Source organism: Sphaerodactylus townsendi, linkage group LG13 (genome assembly GCF_021028975.2).
Source record: "Sphaerodactylus townsendi isolate TG3544 linkage group LG13, MPM_Stown_v2.3, whole genome shotgun sequence".
NCBI classification, from domain to species: domain Eukaryota; kingdom Metazoa; phylum Chordata; class Lepidosauria; order Squamata; family Sphaerodactylidae; genus Sphaerodactylus; species Sphaerodactylus townsendi.
Window position 1 is genome coordinate 36,961,457 of NC_059437.1, and position 16,399 is coordinate 36,977,855.

The 16,399-nt window shown below is 48.3% G+C and overlaps 1 protein-coding gene across 2 annotated transcripts in view; it reads right to left on the reverse strand.

The window, feature by feature from the left end:
• Window positions 1–8,181, reverse strand: part of INPP5J (inositol polyphosphate-5-phosphatase J) — a 39,784-nt gene extending 31,603 nt beyond the window's left edge. Inside the window, exons 1-2 of one of the 2 annotated variants that reach the window (XM_048514653.1) lie at window positions 7,824–8,181; window positions 1,175–2,025 (exon numbers count right to left, since the gene is read on the reverse strand). In XM_048514653.1, coding sequence (XP_048370610.1) covers window positions 1,175–2,025; window positions 7,824–7,934 — 962 coding nt within the window. In that variant the 5' untranslated portion in view covers window positions 7,935–8,181. The remainder of the gene's footprint in view (window positions 1–1,174; window positions 2,026–7,823) is intronic. The other variant, XM_048514654.1, reaches the window with a different exon arrangement.
• Between the last annotated feature and the right edge of the window lie 8,218 nt (window positions 8,182–16,399).

The window sequence follows — 16,399 nt, forward strand, 5'->3', positions numbered from 1 at the left end:
TCTACTTGGGTTTCCCAGATCCTAGTCCGACATTTTAACCACTACCCCACAGGATATTTGTGACACCAGATTTTTCACAGTGAATTACTATAAACAATAATATAAGCCCATTCTCCAAGAGTGAAGAACACTTTTCTATGATTTACTAGGACACTTTGTTTGAGTTTTTACTCTTTCACTCCAGATTAATTTGCTCTGAATAACTAACTACTTGTCTAAATTAGGTTTGCCAGGCTCCAGATGTTAGCTGGACATGATCTCCTACTATGACAACTGATCTCCAGGCAACAAAGATCAGTTCACTTGAAAAAAATAGCTCTTTTGGAAGATGGACTCTATGGCATTATGCCCCACTGGAGTACACACACACCCCGCCCCCCAATCCTACCTTTCCCAAATTCCACCCACCAAAATCTCCAGGAATCTCCCAAGCTGGAGCAGGCAACTCTAACCCCGATGCAAAACTGACACTTGCAGACACAGAAAATAATTCCTACCCATTCACCCACATAATTGCATCAAAAGAAAGTCTTTCAAGTTACTCAAACGCCTTTCAGGTTACTCAAACTTAAACCACATCGACTAGTGGATCAGTGCATATCTACAGCCTCATCTATATGTGAAGCAGAAGGCAGCTGAGGTAGTGAGTGGACTGCACCAATTCAAACTGCAGGTTAGGGAACATGTTTTTCCCAGTACTGCTACCTTAACAATATTTACAGGGATAGTCTAGAACCTTACTCCTTGATGCCCTGGGCTTTTGCTTTATTTACAGGGAGCATTTGCATGGGAATAATATTTAAAATGCAACAGACACATCCTCTGCGTTCTGAAGCAATTTATTCTATTTTGTCTGCTATCTCATTCTGCTGCATGCACAGGTTGGAGCTTACATAACTTACAATCAAGTGTAATATACATTCCCTGCTCACAGGGAAGGACTCTGAACTGTAGTTTTGTGAAGGAGTTAAGGATACTAACAGAGAGTTCTCTGCATCCTCACGAAAGCACTTTTTCCATAAAATGGAGGCTGGGGAAAGACCCAGTTAAATTGATGTGAAACCTACCCAAATCGTCGACAGGGCCTTAGTTGCTTTAGCTTGGACATACCCATTTTCTCCACCATGCAGCCTTTCCCTTCCCCTGCCCCACAGCCCACCAAAGTCTGCCTCACCGAAACTCATTGACTGCCTTGGTTTGGGGCTTGTTCCATCTTCCCAGAAGACTTTCTTTGGCATTAATGTTGCTGCTGCTCACATCCAGCGATTTGGAGGTGTGCCCTGTCCTCCCATATGAGATGAATTCCTCTGACTCAGCCTTGGACAGCATAGATGACTTTGAAGGGGCAACCCTTCCACCTGAAATGTACTCACTAGAGACAGCTTTGGGGAGAGACATAGGTCTGTGGGATGAGCCAGTCCGGTTCAGGCAGATGTGATCACTAGATTCGGCCTTGGTGAGGCTGTCTTTTAGTTCCACGGTGGCCAAGATGGCAGAGGTCATCGGGTCCAAGGCGCAGAGTCCAGGCATAATGCCACGACTGGGTGACTGGCTAAGTTTCATAGACGGGGACACGCTGGAATGGGAAGAGGAACTGCCAGAGGCTGGAGAAAGTGGACGCAGTTCTACTGGAGATCGTAAACTTGGTGTGTTAAACATCTGGGTCCCCCCAGAGCCCTCTGGCGGAGCTCGGCTAGTATCCAAGGAGAGAGGCTGGATTTGCCTGCCACCAGCCCTCTCCTCAAGCCCTGAGTGGCGAGATCCTTCAGGTTGTGACCGCACATGGGAAGGGTCAAAGAGGGAGTCAGGCCTAGTCCCACGAGGAACATTCCCTCCACTGTACACAGTATTGATGGAGCCACTGGATCCTTCAGGCTGATACCGAATAGTTCCGTCTGAGCTGAGCTGGTTGGGGAACAAACCAGGTGATACCAATCCCACAATGCTGCCCCGGGGCGACACAGGCTGAGTTCCAACCGGGGAGGACGGGCCTTGGTCCAGGTTGCCGTGATGATTTGGCTCCATCTTGAAGAAGGAAAACAGAGACAGCTTGTTAGATAAAGTGAGCCACAAAGTATTGTCTGGCACCCTTTCTTCAATAAAGACCTGCATGCCCTTTGGTGGCACTAAAGCGCTCTTTAATTCAGCACAGGAGACAACCCTACCCTCCTCCAGTAGGAGCTACACAACCTGAACAAGGGCCTACTTCAAATCCTTTGCTATTTCCCTTTCCCAGAAAAAGTTACCTTCCCTCACCTTCATTTTCCTCCTTAGGATAGCTGCAGATTTCCCCAAATGCTTCCTGCCCCATTTATGTAGCCCTGAAAGAACAGAAACCTTTGTGGCCTTTCATATGGCCCTGGAATTAACTTATTCAAGGACACAACTAAATGAGTTGTTGCACTTCCTACAGTTCAGACTGAGTGGTAAAGGGACAGAGCAAAAAACCAGTAGTTTACATGAGCTTCTGTGACTGGTTAAGGCCAACTGCAATTGCCCAGAGCAAGTTTAAAACACCCCTCCCTCACTAACTGGCACAAGCCCCAACCCACTTGGACATTATCCTGTGAATGCCCCACTGAAATCAGCTGTCATACTTTTTCCCAGCTCCCACTCACTGAAATGGCGTTTGTACAAGAGAATTTCCTGGCAGATAATGTGCCTGAACTCACATGTGTCTTCTACTCTTACCACCATTAATGGTGCTCAGAATCTGATGTCCGGAGTTGTAGCTGACTTGGCCTGGAGGCATGGATGGATGCAGAGGTAGGATCCAGCAGGTTCTCACAGGTTCCCAAGAGTAGGTTACTAATTATTTGTGTGTGCCGAGAGGGGGTTACTAATTGGTGATTTTGCCACGTGATTTTTGCCTTAGTTACGTCCCTCCTCCACTCCTCAGCAGTAGTGCGCAGAACTTGAAGCAGTCTAGCAGGAGGTGCACCGGCGTGCGTGGCAGCCTACGCCTGCGTACATTCGTTTCCCACCCAAGGACTGGCACAGTGGCTGCGTCCTTGCCACAGCCCCGCCCAGGAATGCCCCACCCCTGGAATGCCAGGCCACGCCCCTGTCATGCCCCGCCCAGCCCCATTGGCGCTAAGCCACAGTTTGAATCCCACCACCGTGGGAACCTGTTACTAAAATTTTTGGATCCCACCACTGGATGGATGCCTCCAATTCATAAGCTATAAGAAGTTCAAGCATTTTTTCAGAAGCTCTGCCGGTTGATGGCTATCACATCCAACGACGGTGAGTACTGTGGGATAATTGTGCCTTGCATGAATTCCTTCCATTTTGTCTACTTTTTGTCAGTTTTCAATTAGAAGGGGAGCTTGCTGGGACTTGCTGCCATTCTAAGCAGTTGTAACCTTTCAAAACCACTGAGGTCCTGCCATAAGACCAATGGTATTTTGGCAACTTCCTGCTACCTAAAGGAAGACTCCAAGTTAATTCAATTCCTCCCCATGTATGGCCAAAGTCTCTGGATAGTCTAGGGAACTGACTTATTCAAAGGTTCCCACTTTCATAGGGAAGGAAATGCATCTTGAGTTTCAAAATGTCAGTTCTGGTGGTACCTGAAGCCATCCTGAACACTCCTTTTCTTGGTCTCTCTTTGTCAGAGGTGTTTCACTTTCCATGCCCCCATGTTCAACTTCTCCTGGGAGCTGGGAGTTGGCTTCCCTTGCTCTGCTCAACAGCCATGGAACCTTGGAGCTGGGGGGGTTCTCTCTTCTCTAATTCTCCCTGCAACATGCAATGGCAGGGCCAGAAGAGGAGGGTGGGGGGCAGGAGAGTCTGCAGGCTTCTTAATATTCAAAATAGCCACACCAGAAAAGTCACCTCTCTCTCAAAATGCCAGGGCCCCATGGACTCCCCTCAGGGTGCACGTAAAATATGCCTTCAGATATGTATTGGTATGATCAAGATAACTGTTCAGCATCTTGGGCCTGTGAAACAAAAACTGGTGGTAGGCTCTGAGTAAGTTCACAAGGTAAGCTTGGCTCACTTTCTCCCCTCCAGCCTCAGTTTCCTATTTGTGAAAACTGGGCTAACAATTACCTACCTTGCAGGACTGTTAAATGGAATGATTCTTTTCTAGTCTGAGCATTTCGTTTGGAAAATACACCATGCAGGGCAGAATATGCCTGACAGCCTGGAAACAGATGGTTAAGCGCATATCACACACCTCTTTTATGGCAGAATAAATGCCACCCTCTGGTTCTACTTGTGTTTTTTTTTAATCTGTGCATTAAAAATAATCTTATCTTCTTACTAGTAATGTAGTTGCCTGGATTTCTGAGACCGGAGTGGTGGTGGTAGGGGGAGGTTCAAGGATATTAATAGCTAACGGATACCAAGTTATCTTAACATGCCATAATTTGCTACACACCCTAAGAAAAGCCTTGATCTTTCATTGGCGAACTCATCCATGCCAGGACAAATGCACCACACCTTCCCTGGCAGGGCTGGCACAAGATAACAGGTGGGAAAACCTTCCACAGTAACAGGGGTCACAACTGAAAGGTCTCCTGCACAGGCATCGTTCAACTGGTTTCATTTCAACAATATATATCAGCAGAAGACATTGCCAGGAGATTGTGCCTCACAATAGTCTGGTCTGACTCCCACTCTGCCACCACAAACCCATCAGCTCACCATACCTCATGGCATGGTTGCTCCTGCCCACAGCCCCTGGCAGCCATTTTAGTAGTTCAGAAGGCCAGAGAAGCCAACGCTCACACCTTTGACCTGCCAACAAACTTGTTGGGTGACCTTGGGACAATCATTCTTTCTCTGTTTAACAGCCTCATGGTGTTGCTGTGAGGAAAATATGGGAGAAGGGATACACTTATATGCTGCCCATTACTCCCACGAGGTAAAAAATATGACAAATGATCATTCCAGTTATTTTGTAAGCGTTTATAGCTGGGTGATTGGGGTATGAACACTCAGCAGTTCTCCACTCTAAAAAGCCAGTGTGGTGTAGTGGTTAAGAGCAGGTGGGTTCTAATCTGGAGAACTGGGTTTGATTCCCCACTCCTTCACCTGAGTGGCAGAGGCTTATCTGGTGAGCCAGATGTGTTTCCGCACTCCTACATTCCTGCTGGGTGACCTTTGGCTAGTTCACAGTTCTTCGGAACTCTCTCAGCCCCACCTACCTCACGAGGTACTTTTCCACTGGAGTCTTGCAACTAGTCTAAATTCAGGCGGTACACTACATTGGGCAGGAACATTTCTGTTTCTTGTACTACTCTCTAAGCAGTATGTACATGAATTAAGCTTAGAACATTCATAGCGAAAAGTCTTTCCAGATGCAGACATTTATTTTTTAATAGGAAGGTACAGAGGTTCAGCTTGCATGATGTTGGAGTCCAGGTGCCACACTGAGCTGAGAGAGACCCAGATTCAAGTCCCCACCCTACCACAAAGCTAACTAGCTGACCTTGGCCCAGTCACTGTCTCTCAACCTACCTGACCTCACAAGGTTGTTGTGATGGTAGAACAGAGGAAGGGAGAACAATGTACTCTGACCCCTTTGAAATGTAATAAAACAAAGCCTTCTTAGAAGAGGCAGTTTCTGAACTGGAGTTCCTCACTTTGAATTGTGACTGTACGAGACAAAGGAAATGCACCTCTGCACATGCTCTGAAGTACTCCCCTGCAGATCACAATTTTTCCTTGTCCCAAAAGCTGGCAGCAAACACAAGTTCTGGGGCTGAAAAGTCCTGCCCTGACACCGCATAGAATACATCCTTAGGGGACTCATTAATCCCTCCAGAAAATGCCTTCTCAATGAAGCAAAATATCAGGCTTGTAAGCAAAAGCAACCTCGGTCTCATGCCTCACTTTCCTCCTCTGTGCCAGGCATATCCGAATGGAGAGGCCAGCGGGCACCGTTTCCCCTCCCCAGTCCCCATTTCTCAGCTCTTCTCTGTGCCCTTCATTTCCCCTCTTTCCCACACAGTGTCAGTGTGGAAGTGGGACTCTAAGTTGCTGACAGCAGCAAACTAGAGGACATTCCTTCAGCCTTCCGTTGCAGAAGGGGACCTCCCCTCCTCTCCCCTCTCGCCTGCCTGGCCCCGCCTTCTTTGTTTGCTTTCCGGCCAGGTAGATGCTCATCTCGGCCTTATTGTTTTGCATCCTTCCAAAGAGGCGGGCCAGTGGCACAGAGCCTGCAGCAGGCTGCCATTGCCACCAGCAGGCAGAGGGAGGTGTTGGCTCAACAGCGCCAGCTGCAACTCAGAGAAACAGTCCACAGCCTTTGCTGGCAGCCCAGCTGGCACTACCAGGGTTAGGGAGAAGGGCATGGGGAGAGAAGGGCAATGCAAGGATCACAAGGAAGAAAGCAACTCACCGTGAGAGAAGGGCGATGGAGGAGACAAAGGCAGGCAAGACCAAGCAGCTGGTCTGGTGGCAACTGGGGAGAGGCGAGGTCAGAGAGTCTGCCTCCCAGAACACCTACAGGAAGTCATTTCTCCATTTCATTTCCTTAAAAGCTTTTCTTGCAAGCCACCACTTAGACCACAGGCCAGGCGGGATTCAGTGGGGGCGCACATCACTTATACCAGGGACACAGCAATCCTGTGACTTCCGCCTTCAATCTCCCCACACACCCCACTCACAGCCCTTTGGAAATCTGAGAGCCAGAAAGTTGCCTGGGATCATCAGAGAGGCCCTTGGATGAATCCCCCATTCTTGCCATGGACGCTTACTGGGTGACCTCAAGTCAATTGCACACTTTCAGCCTAACCCACCTTGCAGGGTTGTTGTGAGGATAAAACAGAGAGGAGAATGATGAAAGCCACTCTGGGTCCCCCCCCCCCCCCAGCAGAAAGGTGGGTATAAATCAAGTAAATAAATAAATGAAAGGGAAGAGGGGAGAATTTTGTTGCAAGCAGTTTTAGGTCTCCATTCAGGAAAAGAGCAGGGGATAAATCCTGAAATGAAGTATTAATTACAAGTCCTTCCGTGGAGCTTCATATATATGGATGGCACTACATAACACCAGCATTACTATCCAAGACAAGCGGGAAGACAGCGTTGCAGATGATGGCTGCACAGAGGAGGGAGTGGTTCTCTGGCTACAAGTCTGTCTGTCCCATCAGGAAAGATAATTGGACCACAGCAGAGAACTGAGTAGTACTTCTCAAAGGAACACCAGAGCTGGCTCCCAACCCTCGGTGTCCCGATCCCAAGAAGCAAACATGTTGAAGCCCCAGTCTTTCCTGATTGACACCAGAGACATTTAAACCTGCAAGCCTGCTGAAATTACTGGGATCTCCCTCGTGGTGGCTAAGCAAGGGGGGGGGGGGTCGCTTCTACAAGCTTGTCGGGGAAATAGGAAGGGTCCCTGAGCATCATCACCACACCCTCTGCGGTTGCACGCTCACACCACAGATGCACAGATGCAGGGATGTATGGAAGTGCTCAAGACCACCATGCACCAACCAGAGCACGCCAGCCACGCTGCTCCCTCCTGGTGGGCAAACTGCTCCCTTCCCTTTCCCCAGAAGCAGGCTGTGCCCCTTTGCCCGCCGGCAGCGTCTCTTCTGGGACTTTCAAGAACCCCAGCGTGCTCGGGCAGTGCCCTGTGCGACCGTCCCTGTGCGAACGTCCCCTGCCTGCCACCCCCAAGCCGGCGAGAAACCTCAGCCTGATCGCCTCCTCTGGGAGGAGTCAGGAGAATGGGAGGTCGCCTCCATGCTGCCCGGACGCCTTCTCCTTCAGGGGGGCATCGGACCTCCGGGCACCGCCACCTGCCCTTCATGGGATCCGGCTGCCCACCCGCAGGGAGGGAGGCGGGCCCTGCCCGGCCGGCTCATTACCTGGTGGCGGCTGCTGAGCTCCACCGCCCCCGCCTGCGAGGCTGACCTGGCCCTGGGTAGCCCCTGCCTCCGGGTGCTGCTGCTTGGCGGCGGCGGCGGCGCGGGCTCCATCCTTCGCGAGGATGCTCAGCTCCCTCCTGCAGCCCAGGGGAGCAGTGACGTCAGGAGCCCTCCAACCTGCCGGGGGATTTAAAGGCGCAGGAGCCTGCCCATCACGGGACCGGCAGAGGGGCTTGCTGGGCCGGGCTGCGCTCCACGTGCAGGAACAGCCCCGCAAGGTGGTCCCTCCTCCTAGCTCTCTTGGGAAGCTCGTCTTTGTTTGTCCAAAAGCGAGTTCTCAGCCCGCATGGCCAGGAAGATGTTCGGGGACTGTGTGGGCAATACTGGCTGTGAAATTGCAGAACCAGAAGCAGAAGGGGGTTGACAGACAGTGGGGGTGGAGCTTCGGGAGCAGCAGAAACAGACGGAATTATGCAAGAGCTGAATAAACTAGGCACACACCAAAAAAAAAAAAAATCAAGTTTGCAGGCAGGCTGGTCGGTTGAGCTGTTCGTGTTGCCAGATTCCCTTATGATATGGGAGTTTAAAAAAAACAACACGTGTAGCGTGGGGTCCACCTGACCTTGTAGTTTGGGTGAGGAGCCACCAAAGAAAGACCGGACTGCTATCCCTTTAAGACTGGCGTAAGAGGTGGTACAACCTGGAGCAGGACAAGCTGCCCTTGCCAAAGTTCTCTGTCCTGTTTCTTTCTTTAGACATTTAAAAACTCCTGTTCCTCACCCAATGGGGACCCGAAGTGGCTCACAGCAGTCTCCCTCCCTCCGTTTTATCATCACAACACTATAAGGTGGGTTAAGTTCAAAAAGAATGACAGCCCCAAGGTGTATGGAAGAGTGAGGAATGGACTCTTGGTGTCCCAAATTCCACTCCAGCACTGTCCCCTACATTACTCTGACCAACACACTATTAAAAGTACAGGAGCCCTCCTGAAGTATAAAATGGCAATGACCTACACTGCAGGGTTGTTATGAGGGCAATACAAGATAGCTTTGTGTGTGTTAAGTACAGATTTGAGAACTGCAAGGAAAATGAGAGTAAAGTTTGCAGTTACTGTTTTTTAAAAAAAAAATATCCAGAAGAGGTGTTTAAAAATGCTAGTGCTGAAACTTGCCAGGAGACTTTGCAGAACCTATGCATTGTTTTCCTACCGTCTGAACAAACAAGGTTGTTGTGGAAATAGAACAGGACAATCCCCTGGTATTCTGCACTGACTGCCTTAGATGCAGGGAGGGAAGACATTCACCCATCGGTTTCTGAAAAATACCAATTTATCCCAAGGACTGGGGGGGATTGCCTGTAACAGACCCCAGTCTGAAACCCTGTACCCCAGAACTTTACAGAGTTCCATGACACCCCCCCCCCTCTTCCCTCTTCTTTTTTTCTAATTCATACTCCAAATTAGGTCACTGTTGGAGAAGAGCAGGAGGGAGGAATCCTGCCTGTTGCCTCAGCTCCTGAGCGCTACGTTCTCCAGTCACTCTTCCCCACATCTGTTCTCACCCGGCCTGCACTCCCAGTGCCCTTCCCAGGTCAGACTCATTGGCCTGCTGTCTCCCAGCACGCCCCTTTGATTTGCTTCCCTGAGAAACAGGTTTATGCAAAACAGGCAGGTGAAAGTCCCTGTTCGCCTTCTTTTCCCTGACCTCAAGCATTGGATTTCCAAGCTGCATTGGTGTGCCATCAAACTTGCCAATTGCTCACCTTTGTTGCAAACCACAGGGATTTTTTTTATGCCTGCTGGTTTTACTCGTGGTTGCACTGCATCACAACTTTTGTAATTTTATGCCTGAGTGAGCAGTCAACCAATCAATCAATCAATCAATCTCTATTCTGGTCATAGACCAACATAAAGGATGCAATGTTTTAAAATTGTATATATCCAAAAAAAATCTACTGATAAGAAATTGGAGACATTAATTGTGGAAACATGAAACAATTGGATAAAAGCATAAGTATTATTGGGGTGCTGTGTGGTTTCCGGGCTGTATGGCCATGTTCTAGCAGCATTTTCTCCTGACGTTTCACCTGCATCTGTGGCTGGCATCTTCAGAGGAGATGCCAGCCACAGGTGCAGGCAAAACGTCAGGAGAGAATACTGCTACAACATAGCCATACAGCCCGGAAACCATACAGCACTCCAGTGATTCCGGCCGTGAAAGCCTTTGACAATATAAGTATTATTATTATTATAAGAAGAGTTTGGATTTATATCCCCCCTTTCTCTCCTGTAAGGAGACTCAAAGCGGCTTACAATCTCCTTTCCCTCCCCACCCCCAACAAACACCCAGTGAGGTGGGTGGGGCTGAGAGAGCTCCGAAGAACTGTGATTAGCCCAAGGTCACCCAGCTGGCATATGTTGGAGTGCACAAGCTAATATGGTTCCCCAGGTAAGCATCCATAGCTCAAGTGGCAGAGTGGGGAATCAAACCCGGTTCTCCAGATTAGAGTACACCTGTTCTTAACCACCACACCACGCTGGCTCCTGGCTAAGGGAACAAAAGCTCTAAAATATTAAAAGGACTATAAAAACCATAAAATGGGGATAGGCATAGGGGAGCAATAAAACTGGTAAATACAAGGCTATAACTATCTGGTCATTAAGCCTGCTAAGTAACACAAACCACCCTGTGATGTATCTCAATAGCTGTTACACAAAACCTGGCAGCATTGCATGTTTTGTCAGGTTTGGTATCTGTAAGCAGCAAGGAAATATAAAATTGTCCTGTGTAAGCAGATATTCTGTTCTCCTGTGTGCTTTGCAAGAGTGGCCTGGTGTAAAACAGTCTCAAGAATGAGGATAAAATAGGAAGATATTGTCCCTAGTGTCTTGGATAGATCATCAGACCAAGAGCCATAACGCTCAGCATTCTGCTTCATAAAATCATTCAGTCAAATGCTGCTAGAAACTTTTTCTCCAGAAGATTAGGAAGCAACTGTCTACCCATGGTTTGCAACCAGGATCTGGGGCTTGGTGCTATTGCTTCTGAACATGGAGGTTCTACCAGTATAAGCAGAATCATCAAACCCACCTAAAGTTTCACATGCTGATTAGAATATGAAAGAACAGCCATGATGGAACCAAATTCCAATTCCCTCTGGAATAATTTTCTTGGATCTGGCACACATCCCACCTCGGGCCCACAGCCTGACAGCAAACCCAACTGCATCCACCGACGCCTATTCAATAGACAGCTTACCTGTTTTTGTGCCGCGTGCAAACGGCAACAGTTTGCAGGTGATAACATTTATCTCCCCGCCAAGAAAAACTTCACCTGATACTTTTTGCAGGGGCTGCTTGACAAGCAGGCCAAAGTAGGCTGGGGCAGAGGTGTCCGGGCTGTGCAAAACTAAAGAGACTGCACACATATTGTGCCTTCCCAACGCACACACAAGAAAACTATCTGGATGGATCAGTTCCGGATGTGTCCTCAATATTGTTGCTGAAACCTGAGCCTACCTGCACCTGTTTGGCTGGTCATAATGCCTGCCTATCTTGGGAAATCCAATGCCAGGGGTAAAGTGAGGTGACAGGTGGAGAGACAGAAAGATCTCACCTGCAGGGTCCAATCCACAGAGAAGCTCTCCGCCCCTGCGCTGATGAGAGCGGCAGCAGCGTGACAGCATGGCAGACTGTCACGTAACTGCATCCCAGTAAATCTCCCACATAGGGGCTCTGCCGTTTCTGCAGGCAAATTCCTCACAACAGTCACACCATTAGGACACTTAGCATTTATATAGCATTTTACATACTGTTTTTCCTGCATTCCTTAGAATAAGGCTGTAAGGTAGGTCAGCATTGGCAAGGAGGTGGAATAATGTGGCTGACTTAAGCACAGGGTGGCAAAGGTGTGATCTGAACCCAAGTCTCCGCTATCACAGTCTTAGCCACTATACCAGCACCTGGCCCCAGACTAAATGCAATTGTCCATGATGCAGGCATCTTTCTCCTCTACAGCCTAGAGCTGCCACCTCTTTAATCAGTCCCCGCTGCTGTGCTGGCTTTGCAGAAATTAGCAGACAATAGATAACATTTCTCTTCAAGCCATGAAAAGCTTCTTCTGCTATCATTAGCAGTTTAAAATGCCGTGCAAGATACAACAGCAGGGACTGCTTGACAAGCAAGTGAACATAGGCTGGAGCTGTCTGGACAGTACAAAGCAAACAGGAAATGAATGCGAGCATATGGTGCTAAAAAAACCTGTTGATGCAAAAAAAAGAGGCTTATGACATATCTGTGTCATTCACTTAAATCAGCTTCATACTCGTTCTTTTATCCCAGGGAACCCTGGGAACTATAGTTTCAGGAGGGCGCCTCAACAGGAGAAACTTTAGCCTCTCCAAACTACATTTCCCAGAATCTCTTTGGAGAGGAGCCATGAAAGTCTGGCTATGCTTTCACTCATGTGTGAATGGGTGATCAGGGATTATTTGGGGGGTATTCCTTAGCATTTGTATATATTGGCTACCTGATACCATACAGTCATTGTTTATCTACTGAGATGTGACTGGCATACTGTGCAGACAGCCCTGAGACATCTCCCCTTCCTCTTGTTTAAACATCCAGGCTCATAAAGAATTTGTGAGAAGTCGAAAGCTTGCACAGTCTATTGTCATGAAGCCTAGTCTTAAAAGGTATTTTGTGTTTGGGAGTTTTGCTTTGGCCTGTATCCTCTGATATTTTACACAGAGATACAGAGTACTCAAAGGACTTCATGTCCAGTATTGTTTTTATCATTTGTTCAAAACCCCTGTAAGATACAGCCAGGAGAGGACTGGGCAGCAAATAGTTCAGGAACAAGCTGGGCTGAAGGGGCATAATGCCCATTGGGCAAGGTGGGCAGCTGCCCAGGGCGCCACCTTGTGGTGGGCACCAAAAAGGCAGGGTTCGTTTTGGGGTATTTTTAGTGGTTTTCTGTTTTTGGCCTGCAAGGGGCGCAGTTTTTAGGCTATCGGCACCAAAATTTCAGAGCATCTTCATGAGACCCTACTGATGATACCACCCAGGTTTGGTGTGGTTTGGTTCAGGGAGTCCAAAGTTATGGACTCCCAAAGGGGGTGCCCCATCCCCCATTGTTTCCAATGGGAGAAAATAGGAGATGGGGCTACAGTTTTGAGGGTCCATAACTTTGGCCCCCCTGAACCAAACTGCACCAAACCTGGGGGGTATTATTAGGGCAGTCTCCTGATGAGACCCTGAAAGTTTTGAGTCTGTGCCTTCAGAAATGTGCTCCCCGCAACCTGCAACCCCCATTGACAGGAATGCAGAAAACTCAATGCAGAACAAAGATTCTTGGGCAAATTTCTGGGATGTTCCTGCAGGAGGCACATTTTGGAACTTATCAACACCAAAATTTCAGGGTATCATCTGGAGACTGTCCTGATGGCACCCCCCCCCCCCCAAGCTTGGTGCAGTTTGGTTCAGGGGGCCCAAAGTTATGGACCCTCAAAAGGGTAGCCCCCATCTCCTTAGCAAAGAATGGGGGATGGGGCACCCAAGCCTAGCTTGGGTTGCCAGCCTCCAGGCAGGGTCTGGAGATCTCCCACTATTACAACTGATCTTCAGACTCTATTCAGGGGCAGACTGGCCTTCTAATTTCAGGGCTGAAGGTTACTAGCTCTGGATTGGAAATTCCTGAATATTTGGGGCATGGAGACTCCATCCCCAAATCTGCCCCTGGACAGAATTTTACTATATCAGCCTGTTATTTTCTGAGGCTTGAGCAAGTAGCTTTACTTATTTAGCCTTTACTTATTTACTTACTTACTTATTTAGCCATTGAGCCAGCCTCCAAAAAGTCAAAGTATCTCTCTCACATTTATTCACAAGCGCTCGAGATCTTAGACAACATCAATATTTTTGTAAAGCCCCTAAGGAGGAAGGACCAAATCTCCAGCTTTCCCTACCTACACAGATAAGAGGTCGTGCTTTAATGGAAATTTCCGCCCTCTGGTGGATCCTGGTGGCATTGCAACAGCATGGCTGTTGTAACAGATGGTAAAACACAATTTATATCTGGAGTACAATATAACACGAGGGCGGCAGAACAAAGTAGCATCATCCTCAGCTGGTAGTGTGGATTGTAGTGCTCTAGGTTGCAGTTAAAGGATGCAATTTTAAAAATTCTTCTCCATGGCGACCAGACTGAGAAAATGTATATAAACTGATTCATGAAGATCAGACCGGTTTTGTACCTAAAAGATACATGAAAGATAATGATCCGTTTGTTTCTGATTGCAAAGGGGTGTGTGTGTGTGTGTGTGTGTGTGTGTGTGTGTGTGTGTGTGTGTGTGTGTGTGTGTGTGTGTGTGTGTGTGTGTGAGAGAGAGAGAGAGAGAGAGAGAGAGAGAGAGAGAGAGAGAGAGAGAGAAATTTTAAGCACCCAGCTCTCTCACCTGTGGTCTGAAGTAGTACAGGTTAGGAAAAACCTGTGCACTAGATTTGTATAAACCAGCCATTACGATGTATTCCCTTATACTGGAAGACCTCCCACGTTTCAGCTCATTGGGACTTAATCAGAAGATAAAGCCGCACAGTCACCCACACATCTGTAGATTTGCAGTGTCCTTTCACACTGCGCAGGAATGAACAGTGACTCAGAAGGGAGAGCGCCCCCTGTTGAGACACCCTCACTTGACACCATTTGGCACAGAACGTTCACTGGGCCCGACACTCTATCTGACTCACAACTCCTTTCCTGCTTTTAAATTTACCCACAATTTCTGTGACTCATCCATTCGCTGCTGCAAAGCCCGGAGTCCCTGTTTATTATTATCTACGTTGTTATTATTAGAAGTTTAGTGTTCTTCCTAGATGAAGGCCAACCATATCATTATTCTTAGCAAAGCAATGCAAGCAACAGCCGGCCAACTTTGGATTGCTGGTGCTGAGGGCCACTTGAGAAGGGTCACAAGGGGAATCAGAAGTGGAGTTTAGGAGGAGGAGAACTCCAGGAGAGAGGCTGGGATGCGTATAAGGGCCAGAGTGGCCGGGCCAAAGAGAGAAAAAAATGTAGAGGAGGCCGGAGGTTGCTTGAAAAGACAACTGGGGAGATACTAGTAGAAGCTGCAGCAGAATCCCACAGCAGCAATATAGGGGGGGTGGTTTGGATAGTATAGTAAATGAAATATTCGCTTGCTCAAGGGCTCTCTCTGTGAGGACAGCCTGTCAGCAAAGAAGGTGCCTAACCGGTTTCTGAAGAGCTGTTCCCTTTCACACACACACACTATTTCTGAAGCAGATATGCTTCCACATTACGACAGATATGTTCAGCCAATTCAGAATATTGCTGGTAAAGAAGAAGAAGAAGGAGGAGGAGGAGGAGGAGGAGGAGGAGGAGGAGGAGGAGGAGCAGGAGGAGCAGGAGGAGAAGGAGAAGGAGAAGGAGAAGGAGAAGGAGAAGGAGAAGGAGGAGGGAGGGAGGGGGGGAGGGAAGGAGGGAAGAAGGAGAGGGGGGAGGAGGGGAGGAGGGGAGGGAGGGAGGGAGGAAGGAGGGATGGATGGATGGATGGATGGATGGATGATGGATGGATGGATGGATGGATGGATGGATGGATGGATGGATGGATGGATGGATGGATGGATGGATGGATGGATGGATGGATGGATGGATGGATGGATGGATGGATGGATGGATGGATTTATTATACCCCCACCTTTCTCTTCTGTAAGGAGACTCAAGGTGGCTTACAAGCTCCTTTCCCTTCCTCTCCCCACAATAGACACCTGGTGAGATAGGTGAGGCTGAGAGAGTTCCAAAGAACTGTGACTAGCCCAAGGTCACCCAGCAGGAATATAGGAGTGTGGAAACACATCTGGTTCACCAAATAAGCCCCTGCCACTCAGGTGGAGGAGTGGGGAATCAAACCCAGTTCTCCAGATTGGAAACCACCTGTTCTTAACCACTACACCAGATCTGATTATCTCCAGCTATGATGAAACACTCCACAAAAGACATGAATAATTCCAGCTCATTACTTTTCTTTTTTACTTTTTACACATAATTTTTTTACACAGACACCATTTAAAAAATTGTGTGGTGCTGGGTTCTTGGAAAGGGGTGTAAAACTGAGACCTGCGGTGTGGAAATACTTGGTTCATGAATGTTTCCCAAAGGGGTGTTCCTCCTGGGCAGTTTTTCCTCTTGACCCATGGGCAGTTTTTGTTTTTCAAATCAGTGTTGGGGAAAAGTAAGTCCTGGTGGAATAAATGGCCTTCCTGAGACCAGCCAGAACAATAGTCTTATTTGGCTGTTTGTGCTTCTGTTCCATTGATGGCACCTGCAAACACCTCAGCTGTTCTCATGCATACAGGTGTGCCTTGTTAGTGCTGCCTTGCTGGGTTCCCCTGGCACCAGGTGAATGGGCCCAGAGGAGAGCACTAGAAGGAAAAACTCAGTTGCAAACTGGGCTGCTCTGGACGGCAGACACAGAACAGAGCTGTACTTCCAAATATGGTTCCCTGCAGCATGAGAGGTGATTCTCCCTCCCTTCCTAGTGCCAGCAAAACTTCAAAATGG